Source organism: Rhinolophus ferrumequinum, chromosome 6, assembly GCF_004115265.2.
Source record: "Rhinolophus ferrumequinum isolate MPI-CBG mRhiFer1 chromosome 6, mRhiFer1_v1.p, whole genome shotgun sequence".
In the NCBI taxonomy this organism is placed as follows: Eukaryota; Metazoa; Chordata; class Mammalia; order Chiroptera; family Rhinolophidae; genus Rhinolophus; species Rhinolophus ferrumequinum.
Window position 1 is genome coordinate 62,801,920 of NC_046289.1, and position 12,904 is coordinate 62,814,823.

At 35.4% G+C, this 12,904-nt stretch overlaps 1 protein-coding gene across 1 annotated transcript in view; it reads left to right on the forward strand.

The window, feature by feature from the left end:
• The window catches only part of TTBK2 (tau tubulin kinase 2), a 97,199-nt gene that overhangs the window by 38,423 nt on the left and 45,872 nt on the right, over positions 1 to 12,904 (forward strand). The window contains exons 5-6 of the mRNA XM_033106888.1: positions 767 to 871; positions 12,776 to 12,841. Of these exons, the coding sequence (XP_032962779.1) occupies positions 767 to 871; positions 12,776 to 12,841 (171 nt within the window). The remainder of the gene's footprint in view (positions 1 to 766; positions 872 to 12,775; positions 12,842 to 12,904) is intronic.

Sequence of the window (12,904 nt, forward strand, 5' to 3'; positions counted from 1 at the left end):
ATTTTAATATTAAAATAGTTGACATGAAAATGCCAACTAAAAAGTCAGACTTAATGTAGATTTTTCCAGCTCTTATTTCTATGCCAAACTAAATGTCATTATTTTAGAACCATGGTGATTGAAGAGTTTCTATTTTCATTGGAAAGCTCCCTAAGTAGAACAGTATTTTAAAATAAAAGCTAACAATTCTGTAAAAATTTGGCTTTTGCTTTTATAAATTCTCATGTTTATATACCCATCTTTGCAAGTTTGTGCTCATTTAATGTTACATTTATTTTTATTAAGGAAGGATGCAAAGTATATTTCCTTGAGTCTATTTTTAAAATTGTATTTTAACTTTTACACTTAGTGAAATTCAACTTTATAATGTTTATAGGATATTCATTTAAGTTTCTGAGCTATGTATTCGCTTTTGCTCGCTCCTACTTCTTCCCATTTTAAAAAATAGGGATTGTGTTTTCATTTAAGCAATGACTTAAGACTAACATTTCAAGGAACTTAGAGTTCTGATTCCAGTTAAGTTAGTGTTGTCTTGTATGTAACTTTATACAGTTGCTTAAATTCTTTGTTGTTCCAGGTTCACCTAATGTTAGGTATTGATAGAATCCACAATGAAATTGATATTCAGTAAATATCATTGACTAAGGTAGTATATTTGGGATGTGTGTGTCATATAGTTACACAGAAGAATTAAAATATAGGACGGATAAGGTGTAAGGACTAAATATTATAAGAATATGTATATTTTTCTTCTTTATTTTTCTAGTCGAACTTCGCCATGGGTCGCTTTCCTAGTACATGTAGGAAATGTTACATGCTTGATTTTGGCTTGGCTCGACAATTTACCAATTCCTGTGGTGACGTCAGACTAGTAAGATTTTTCATATTATTATTAAATATTTGAGAACTAACCTATTTATAGTGTCACTCTTATTAAAGAAATGCTAATTAGGTATTAGAATGGGTGTCATTCAAAAAGTAGCATATAGAGACAGCTGTCAGAAACATGGCAGCATGAGGGGTCCCCCTTGACTTCTCCTCTTGAAGTTACTATAAGTTGAACAGCTGTAATCCAACAAAAGATTACCTGTGCAATACACAAACACATCTGAGAAAGATCCTTATTACACCTTCATATCTAAAGGATAGCTTTGCTGGATATATTATTCTTGCCTGGTAATTTCTCTCTTTTCAGTAGTTTGAATATTTGGTTCCACTTCCTCCTAGTAGGTAGAGTTTCTGCTGAAAAAAATCTGATGATCATCTAATGGGCTTTCCTTTGTAGCTTACTATCTTCTTTTCCCTGGCTGCCTTGAGAATTCTTTCTTTGTCATAATTTTTAGCAGTTTCAATATAATGTGCCTTGGAGAAATCCTTTTAGGATTTTGGTAATTAGGTATTCTGTTTGTTTCTTGGATTTGAGGATCCAGTTCTTCACAGAGGTTTGGGAAGTTCTCAACTATTTATTTGAATTGGCTCTCCGTGCCCTTCTCCCTCTCTTCTCCTTCTGGTATACTCATTATTCTTACATTGCTCTTTATAATGGAGTCAGATAATTTCTTGTAGAGTTCTTTCATTTATTTTAACTCTCAAATCTCAGACTAGGGCACTATGAACTTAAATATAACATAAAGGTTAAAGGAGATAAAAAGTAAAAAATAAAAAGAAGAAGAAAATTTGCTACTGCAATTTGGAAATGAACTCACAGCATAAATAAGGATAACGTGTGACAACAAAAACATGAGAGGGGGTAAAAGTCTCAACTTGCAAAGGGGAATGGAGATAAGACACATGCTAAAGAAAAAGGACTACTGTATATATGAAACTTTCTTTTACATAAACTTAATGGTAACCAGTCAAAAAAAAATCCACAACTGAGATACATAACATAAAAAAATGAGGAATCGGGGGGAAAAAAATCATAGAATACCACCAAACTAAAGTAACAGACAGAAACACAAAGGCAAAGAAACAATGGACACACTGAGCTACCAGAAAACAAAAGACAAAATGGCGGTAGGAAATCCTTATATATTAATAATCACCAATGAAAAGGCACAAAGAAGCAGGTTGGATCAAAAAACAGAACTCAACCATATGCTGCCTTCAGGAGACACAGCTCAGCTGCAAGGACAAATATAGACTCAAAGAGAAAGAGTGGAAAATGATACTCCAAGAAAATGGCATCCAGAGAAAATCAGGTGTATCTACTTTTATCTGACGAAATAGACTTCAAGATAAAAAAGGTAAGAAGAGACCAAGATGGGCATTTCATAATGATAAAAGGGACAGTACAACAAGAAGACATAACATGTATCAATATATATGCTCCCAATCAAGGAGCACCAAAATGTATAAAGCAACCACTAACAGAACTAAAGGGAGAAACTGACAAAAACACTATTATAGTAGGAAACCTAAATATGCCATTAACAGCTATGGGTAGATCATCCAAACAGAAAATCAATAAGGAAATATCAGCCTTAAATGACACATTAGACCAAATAGACATGATCGACATTTACAGAGCCTTTCATCCCAGAACACCAGACTATGCATTCCTTTCTTGTGCACATGGAACATTCTCAAGGATAGACCATATGTTGGGACACAAAACTAGCCTCAACAAATTTAAGAAGATTGAAATCATGCCAAGCATATTCTCTGATCACAAGGCTTTGAAATTGGATATCAACTGCAAAAAGAAAGCAGGAAAAACCACAAATATGTGGAGATTAAACAACATACTTTTAAAGAACAACTGGGACAAAGGAAGAATAAGAGATCAAAAGATACATAGAAACAAATGAGAATGAAAATATAATATATCAAAATTATTGGGAGTCTGCAAAAGCAGTAATAAGAGGGAAATTTATATCCTTGAAGGCCTAGCTCAAGAAATAAGAAAAATCCCAAATAAACAGTCTAACACATTGCATCTTAAAGAACTAGAAAAAGAACAAGTGAAACCCAAAGTAAGCAGAACAAAAGAAATAATAAAAATTAGAGCAGAATTAAATGAAATAACAAAAAGACAACAGAAAAAAAGCAGCAAAGAACTGGTTCTTTGAAAAGATTAATAAAATTGACAAATCCCTGGCTAGACTCATTAAGGAAAAAAGAGAAAAGACACAAATAAGCAAAATCAGAAATGAAAGAGAAGTTACGACGAATACCACAGAAATACAAAGGATCATACAAGAATACTATGAAGGACTATATGCCACCAAATTCAATAACCTAGAAGAAATGGACAAGTTCTTAGACATATATATACCCTTCCTAGATTGAATCACAAAGAATTGGAAACTCTAAATAGACCAATCAACAATGAGGAAATTGGAACAATCATCCAAAACGTCCCCAAAAGCAAAAGTCCAGGACCAGACGGCCTCACTAGTGAATTCTACTAAGCATTCGAAGGTGATTTAATACCTGTCCTTCTCAAACTCTTCCAAAAAAATTGAAGGAGAGAGGTAATACTTCCTAACTTATTTTATGAGGTCAACATTACCCTGATACCAAAACCTGGTAAGGATAACACACACAAAAAACTACAGACCAATATCTCTGATGAATACAAATGCAAAAATCCTAAACAAAATATTAACAAATTGAATACAACAATACATTAAAAAGATTATACATAATGATAAAGTGAGGTTCATTTCAGGGGCACAGGGATGGTTCAGCATATGCAAATCGATCAATGTGATACACCACATAAACAAAATAAAGAATAAGAATCCTTTGTTTATATAGTCATATCAGTATATGCAGAAAAAGCGTTTGACAAGATACACCATCCATTTATGATTAAAACATTTAATAAAATGGGTATAGAAGCAAAGTTCCTCAACATAGTAAAGGCCAACTATGACAGATTCTCAGCTAATATCATACTTATTGGTGAAAAACTAAAAGCTTTCCCCCTATGATCAGGAAAAAGTCAAGGATGCCCCCTGTCACCACTGTTATTCAACATAGTATTGGAAGTCTTGGCCAGAGCAATCAGACGAGAAAGAAATAAAGGGCATCCAAATTGGGAATGAAGAAGCAAATTGTCACTATTTGCAGGTGACATGATTCTTTATATATAAAACCCTAAAGACTCCACCAAAAATACTATTAGAAACAATAAACAAATACAGTAAAGTTGCAGGATACAAAATCAATGTACATAAATTCATTGTGTTCCTATATACTAACAATGAAATTTCAGAAAAAAAAAAATTAACAATTTATTTTGCAATTGCAGCAAAAAGAATAAAATACCTAGGAATAAACTTAACAAAGGATGTGAAGGACCTACACACTGAAAAATATAAGACATTATATTAAAAGAAATTGAAGAAGACACAAAGAAGTGGAGAGATATTCTATGTTCATGGTTTGGAAGAATCAACAGTTGAAATGGCCATGTTATTCAAAGCAATATACAGATTTAATGCAATCCCCATCAAAATACCACTGGCATTTTTTTTAAAGAAATAGAACCAAAATCATAAAAGACACTGAATAGTTAAAACAATCCTAAGGAAAAAGAACAAGGCCACAGGTATCCTACTCCCTGACTTCAATGTATACTACAAGTGACAATAATTAAAACAGCATGGTATTGGCAGAGAAACAGACACACAGACCAATGGAATAGAATTGAAATCCCAGAAATAAACCCATCCTAAATATAGACAGATAATTTTTGACAAAGGAGCTGAAAACATACAATGGAGAAAAGAAAGCCTCTTCAATAAAAGGTGCTGGGAAATTGGAAAGCCACATGCAAAAGAATGAAACTAGACTGCTACCCTGTTTCCCGAAAATAAGACCTAGCCAGACAGTCAGCTCTAATGCGTCTTTTGGGAAAAAAATTAATACAAGACCCAGTATTATATTTATGTTATATTATATTACTCAGTCTTATAGTAAAATAAGACTGGTCCTTATATTAATTTTTGCTCCAAAAGATGCATTAGAGGTGATTGTCCGGCTAGGTCTTATTTTTGGGGAAACACAGTATCTGTCACCATGTACAAAAATTAACTTAAAATGGATCAAAGACCTAAACATAAGACCTGAAACAATAAGCTGCATAGAAGAAACATAGGTAGTAAATTTATGGACCTTGGGTTCAAAGAGGATTTTATGAATTTGACCTCAAAGGCAAGGGAAGTAAAAGCTAAAATAAAGAATGGGACTATATCAAACTAAAAAACTTGTGCACAGCAAAAGAAACCATCGACAAAGAGGCAGCCAACCAAATGGGATGAGATATTTGCAAACAATGCCTCTGATAAGGGGTTAATACCCACACAGACTTGAAGCACTTCCTTTACTTGTCTCCCAAGATGTCATACTCTCCTGATTTTCCTCCTACCGCACTGACTGATGCTCCCTCTCACTCTTCTTGGCTAACTCACAGTTATTCTTTATTCATCCTCAAGTTGCTAAAGGCCTCCAGTGGTTCAGACTCAGGACCTCTTTTCTTATCTAGCTATACCATCACCCTACCTGATCTAATGTAGTTCCATTTTTTAAATCACCATTTATTTTTAAACATTGGGAGCAAATGATACTTAAATTTATATATCCAAAATATATAAGGAACTCATACAACTCATACAACTCAACAATAAAAAAACAAATAATCCAATTAAAAATGGTCTGTGTGGGGGTTATCACCTGCCTCAGATGTTACTGCTAGGTCCGGGAAGGTGGGACCTGAGAACTGACTATCTGGATCACCTATCTGGAGTAGGTTAAAGAGAGACTTGTGGAGAAGATGTGGAGGAAGGGAGTATAAGCAACTCTCTGGACGCGTTTGTTTTGTTCTAAAGAGGACTGGTAAAATGGGAGTAGTGGAAAGGGCAGTCAAATCCATCCTTTCTTCTTTCCCTAATTTTTTTAAAATGGTAGTTGTTATAGCATGCCTGTGTACTGACGGTAATGTTCCAGGAGACGTGAAAAAAATTGATAATGTAGGACAGAGCAGGAACAATTATAGGAGCCAAGTTCTTGCATAGCTGACGGGAAGGAATCCTGGCACAAATGACGAGGTTAGCTGATTATATAAGAGCAAGAACCCGTTTCTGTTGTAACTGAGAACAGGCAGAATAAGTGGACACATACAGCTAGGCATTTAGATTTGGTAGTGGGAAGTTGAAGTTGTCTCATGGCTTTTATTTTCTCACCTTTTGCTGAGAAGGTGGAATGGTGTTAGAGGTTGAGGAGAGAAGAGGACCTGTGAAACAGTTATCATGGAGAGAGAGAATAAACTGACTAGGAAAATAGATTTCTGAGTTGTGCTGAAAGTTCCCCGAGATATTATGGCAATCTCAGGTACAGTTGTCAGTACAGTTGTGTGGTTTTCCCCAGATATCTTTAACTGCTTGTTTGGAAGTGCAGTTTAGTCCAAGAATTGGGTTTAACCTGGGTTGTGGAAGGGAGAGTATTATTGTGGTCAAATGTGGCCCAGGCTTTGTAAGGAGTGAACTTTCCCTTTATTTATGTACTGATAGCTGGTTCCTTTTAGAGTTTTTATGCCAGTAGGATTTCATCGTTTTCTTTAAATCTCAAATAAAATTAATTTCATACTTTTGGATCATGATTGTGATGGAAATCATTCACATTGTTCCACTAATATAAAATCAAAAGTTGCCTTTGTAGATTTATTTATTGCTTTTAGGAAACTTGAAGTGAGTTGCTTGGATTGTCTAGGAATGCCATCATGTTATCTGTGAAAACCAATATTTTGATTATTTTTTTTGTCTTGCTATGTATATTCCAAAAGAGTGTAAAAAACACATATATAAATTTTAAGTAAAAATATTATAACATCCATGGCCTCCCTGTAGGTTAAGAAATAGCTCATCACCACCGCAGAAGCATGCTGTGGCCCTTTCCTGCTCGCCTCCCTTTTCCTTCCTGGAGTAGCACTGTCCAGTGGAACTTACTATGAAGATGGAAAGTTTCGGTATTTGTGCTGTCAGGTGTGGTAGCCACTAGCAACATGTGGCTACTGAGCACTCGAATTGCAACCAGAGCAAACAAGGAACTAAATTTTAAATTTCATTTGGTTTGAAGTTACTATTATATTGGTTATTGTAGACCTAGACGTAACCTCCATTCTTAGTTTTCATTAACCAGTACCTCGCTTTGCTTTTAATCTCTTCTGTGGACCCACGGGTAGTTGTTTTGGAGTATGGAGGAGATTCAGGGAGCTGTTGTTTGGTAGTATAGGTACATGTTCCCTTTCACAGAGCTTCCCCAGTGAGAATATCTTACATAATCATAGTACATTGCCAAAACTAAGAGATTGATATTGGAATACTATTGTTAATTCAAGTACAGACCTGAGTCAGATTTCACTATTTTTTACATGTACTTTTTCTTGGGGGCCAAGGGGGAATGGTATATGCAATTTTATAACATGTAGAGATTCATTATAATCAACACCACAATCAGGATATAAAACTCTTCCATCATCACAAAGAAATTCCCTCAAAACATAAATGTGTGTTTATTTACCAAACTATGCTATAGGATCATCAGTTAGCATGCATTATAATGTCATCTCTGTGACACTAGTCAGTTGTTTATGTGGCTGGTTTGAGAGCTTCTACTATTTATCACCTTTAAGATATATTAGTTCTATTAAATAGGGATGTGAGATACAAAGAAGTCCTGAACTATACAGGTAATTTTAATACTTAGATCCGTACAATTTCAGCGTTGAATTTCTATTTGTTACCAATTTCAATCTACATGCTCATTTTTTGGGGGTTGGGGGGGGGCGTGGTGATCAAACCATTTTATTGAGAGCCTTTGGGGGAGGGTGGAAGGGCTGGGAGGGCGATGAGATCTGATGTCTTTGCTTGCCGGCCGGGATCTCTCTGGCTTCACAGCCGCTGAAAGCCACACTCTCATTTTTATTCTCTTCGTTTAAAGCATGCCCCAGTTTCTTTAGCCCTTCAGCTGGCATCGCACACTGGCCCTTTGTGTGTAAGCTCTTGGAATGCCAGGATTTCTCCTTCCTAATCATTCAGCTGAAACTTCCACAGCCTTGGGCTATAGTGACCTAATTAAGAAAATTTTTAAAGTTGTTTTCTCTGTTACCTTTCCAGAATTTCAACTACTTTCTTATTTTTGTTGGGGTTTTTATTACCTAGTTCTCCATGCCTTTTTTTCCTCCCTGGTTCTCTCCCTTTGGTTAGCAGTAGGTCTAGGCTCAGGCCTAGAATCCTTGCCTCCTCCTAGATTTGTTCTTCTGGGAGTTGGTTCTGTCTCTAACATTCATCCCCTTCTTCACATTCATACTGCTTCTGTCCTCATACAGGCCTATGGTTTCTTCTTTGGATTATTAAAATAGCTTCCTCACTCGTCTCTCTACCTTCTCCTTCCAGGCTTATCCTTTATACTTCCAGCAGAGTAAACTTACCAAACATTCTCAATCATATCACTTCCCTACTTAAAGTTTTTTTATGAATTCATTTGACTGCACATTATAAACCAGACAACTTAATATGACATTCAAGGCCATTCTTAATCTGATTCCCCTACTTTTCCATTGTTTTCTCTTACCATTTGCTTCAACCATACCACCTCTTTACCCTAACGTTTACAGTACTTTCTTCCCTTTTGGCATTGTTCGTTGTGTTCTTTTTACTTAAAATGCATTTCCTTCTTTCTGCTGTGATTCTGTCGGATCTTCTAGGTCCAATATATTTTTTCTTTTTCATTTTCACCCAAATATCTAGGTATTTATTTTAATAAAAACATGTTCTTAAATTGTTGACCACTCCCACTTTTTCCTTTTTTTCATTAAAGATATTTTTAAATATAATTTTTGAAAAGTTATTACTGTGTTCCTATGTTGCGAAAATAAGTTTAAAATTCATCAAAATTGAACACTTCTGCTGTTTGAAACACACTGCTATTAAGCAAATGAAAAATCAAGTCACAGACTAGGAAAAAAAAATTTGCAAAGCACACATCGGACAAAGGACTTATACCCATAATCTATAAACAACTCAGAAATAAAAGAAACAAACCGGGGGCCAGCACAGTGGCTCAGGTGGTTGGAGCGCAGTGCTCCTAACGCTGTCGCGGGTTCCATTCCCACATGGGCCAGTGAGCTGCGCCTTCTACAGCTAAGATTGTGAACAACGGCTCTCCCTGGAGCTGGGCTGCCATGAGCAGCCAGAGAGGTTGGCGGAAGCGGCCAGTGGCCAGTGTTAGTGGCCAGCTTCTGTGAGCCGCTGACCAGCGACCGACTGCCTCAGTGGGTGGAGCGCAAGGCGCATAATACCAGCATGGGCCAGGGAGCTGTGTCCTACACAACTAGACTGAGAAACAACAGCTTGAACCAGAGTGTGGGGGGGAGGCAGAAGAAGGGAAAACAAAAACAAACAAAAAACGATAGAAATGAGCAAAAGATTTCATCAAAGAAGAGATACTACAGATAGCCAATAACTGTATTAACAAGTGCTGAGCATCTTTAGTTATCAGGGAATGCAAATTAAAACCACGGTGAGATATCACACTACACAGTAATTAGAATGGTTAAACCTATAAAACCCCAGACAATTCTTGGAGGTGATGGACAGAAATCAGAGGTTGCCAGAGACTGGGAGTGGAGGGGAAGGGTTTGACTACAAGGGGCATTAAGGGACTCCTGAGGTGATAGAAATATTCCACATCTTGATTGCAGTGGTAGCTAAGAAATATTCCACATCTTGATTGCAGTGGTAGCTACATGACTATATATATCTTTTTCAAAACTATGTATTTATTAGGACTGTGTATACCTTAAGTACGAATTCTATTGTATGTAAATTATACCTCAGTAAACCTGACTTGAAAAAAATTAAAAGATAAACCTTGAAGTAAATCATTTCACCCTTGCTATCCAAAATCCACTCATTTCCTATACTGCCCTTATCCCTCCCTCCATCTTTAGATAGCTATATTGTCATTAGTTCCTTAATGTGTTCTTCCAGAATATCTTTATGCATATATAATAAATATGGATGTATATTCTCATTTTTCTCTTTTTGATTCAAAAGGTAGTATGGTGTACATTCTGTATTTTTCGTTTTTTCACTTAACAGGAGTGTATCTTTTCATATTAGGATATAGAGTTTCTTCATTCTTTTTTATTTTTGCAGCTGCAAAGTATATTCCATTATATGGATGTACTGTAATTTATATTAATATAATCAGTTCCCTGTTGATGAATATTTGGGTTACTTCTGGTCTTTTGCTATCAGAAACACTAATGTAGTGAATGAATTTGTACATCCATTATTTTTGCACATATGCAAGTATATCTGTAACATAAATTTCTACAAGTGAAATTGCTGGGTCAGAGAAAATACGCATTTGTAATTTTGATAGATATTACCAAAGTGCCATCAATTAAGGAAGTTTCACGAGATCACCTATGTCAAGGCCCAGTTAAATGTTATTCTTAAGACTTTTCCTTCTTTCCACCAAATGGAATGAATCCTTGCCACTCCTAGGCCTTTATAACTCATCGTACTTTCCTAATGATGTTCATTATAATCTACTTTGAATCAGAATATTTGTATATATAGTTGTTTTCCCCAATTGGGTTGAGTTGTCTTTTCTGCATTATATAAGGTGGCTGAATTTTCTTAGCCTGATAGTCTTTCTTTGATGAATCAGTTATGTTAAGATCTTTCTAAACAGTTGATTTCTCTTTACCTAAATCTCAACTTTCCCATGGCAGAAGTAAGATCAGAGCCAGGCCAGGGGTGCTTTTAACTGGAGAGAATCTTCTGGGCCAGTCTTGGCTGGAATCCATCAAGGGGAAGTCTTGGTGCCCAATTAACCACAGACTCAGCTGCAGAGTGTGCTAATAGGTTTGGATATTTTCATCCTGACAGTTACTGGAATGAAAATAATGGGGCAAAAATTACATGCTACAAAAACATTTTTGTGTTCAGTGAAGGCTATTGTCAGGTAATGAATAAAAGTACAACCTCTGAAATGTTATTTAGTGAAAAGGGCTTTCATACATATCGTGTTACACGTTTTTCTTTTAGAAAGAGGAATCTCCAACCTCAGAGTTCCATCAGCCAAATTGAGAATAGTAGATATTCCTGTTAGTCATGATGTCTTAGGAAAATATTGGGATCTACTGGCTGTGATTTTCAATGGATAGCAGCTAAGAAAATAAAAGGGATTTAAATAGATTGCAGAAACTTTTTGATTACTGAGACGTCATTAAATACAAAGAATATTTTTTAAATAGTTAAATCTTAAAAACAAAAAGGAATAATTAAAGGGGAAGAAAGAATTTCATGAAAGAAGAAATAAATAGACAACTAATTTGAATAGATAAAACATAGATTACAAAAATGAGCAAATAGAGGAGGAAGACATAGAATGTTTATCTTAGGCTATACTATAGCATATGACCAAAGCGATTCTGATAACTAAAGATTTTTAAAGTAACATTTATTATAGTTTTTTTCTGACTACAACGGTAATACATGTTAATTGAGTATATTTTGAAATAACTGAAAAAAAGCGTAATGAAAATTATTGGCTCTTATCATTTTCAAATTTGTCAGTTTTCATATTGAGCTATTATAGTGCCATCCATGAATCGCAAGGGGGCTGACTTGATCCTTGTAAAGCAGTAGAATGGAAACAGTGTATGATTTCAAGTCAAAAGACCTTGGTCGACACCTGATTTTATCACCTACTAATTCTGTGTTCTCAGGCAAGTTTACTTACCTCTCAGAACCTGTATCTATGTCTGTAAAATGAACAAGACAAAGACCCTGCCATCACAGAGTTTATATTCCAGTGGAAGAAGACAGGCAATAAATATGTAAAAATATACATAAAATTAATTTTGAGTAGTGAGGTCGTTATGAGAGAAAAATAAAGCAAATTAAAGAATAAAGTGACATTGCAAGGGTGGGTAGTATTTTAGATTAGGATGATTAAGGAATATTTCTGAGGAAGTGACATTAAAGCAGAGGGCTTAATGTGGAGTGGAAGAGCTCGCCGTTGGAGGCACGCAAAGAGATGGCATTAGAACTGGAGACTAGCAAGTGCAAAGTCTTGAGCTAGAAACAAAATTGGTTGTAAGAGAAACCACACATAAATCCATGTTGAAATGAGTCCAATGCCAGATCATGGAATGTTTTGTAAGCCAAAAAAGAGTTTGGACTTTATCCTAAGTAGAGCTCTCTGAAAACTGGGATCATGCATTATTCATGTTTGGATTTATTCCCAGTAGCTGGCACGTAATAAGTACCCATTAACTTGAATTTATGAATATATAAATTGCATATATAGGGAAGGATACAAGTTGCCACCATCTTTGAATTGAGTTTGAATGAAATAGCCAAGAGGCAAAGAGGTTGGCATCTTAGGTTACTTAGAGATTCTTCAGAGTCTTAATATATTTATTTGTAACCAGAGCCTGAATATTATTGTGTATACTCTGATTCTTGGCATGATTCTGGGTATATGAATGCATTTAATGTTTTCTAATGTACAGAGTTTACTTGTTATAGATACTACTTTATTTTAAAACATAGGTAGCAAAAAACGGAACTCGATAACTAAGATGTTAGTTATCTCTAATTTTGTATAATTTTACAATAAAAAGAAATTTAAAGTGTTTTATTTGACAGTAATGTGTATATTTTTCTCACGTGTACTTAATTAGTACAAGTGTACTGAATCTTTTGCTATTTGAAGCTCATTTATTATTCTTTGCTTGATTTTGTTGTAGCCTCGAGGTGTGGCAGGCTTTCGAGGAACAGTTCGTTATGCATCAATCAATGCTCATCGGAACAGGGTAGGTATCTGAACGAGAGTCAGATAAGTGTAAGCATGCCGATCGCTTGAATCAGACTGACTT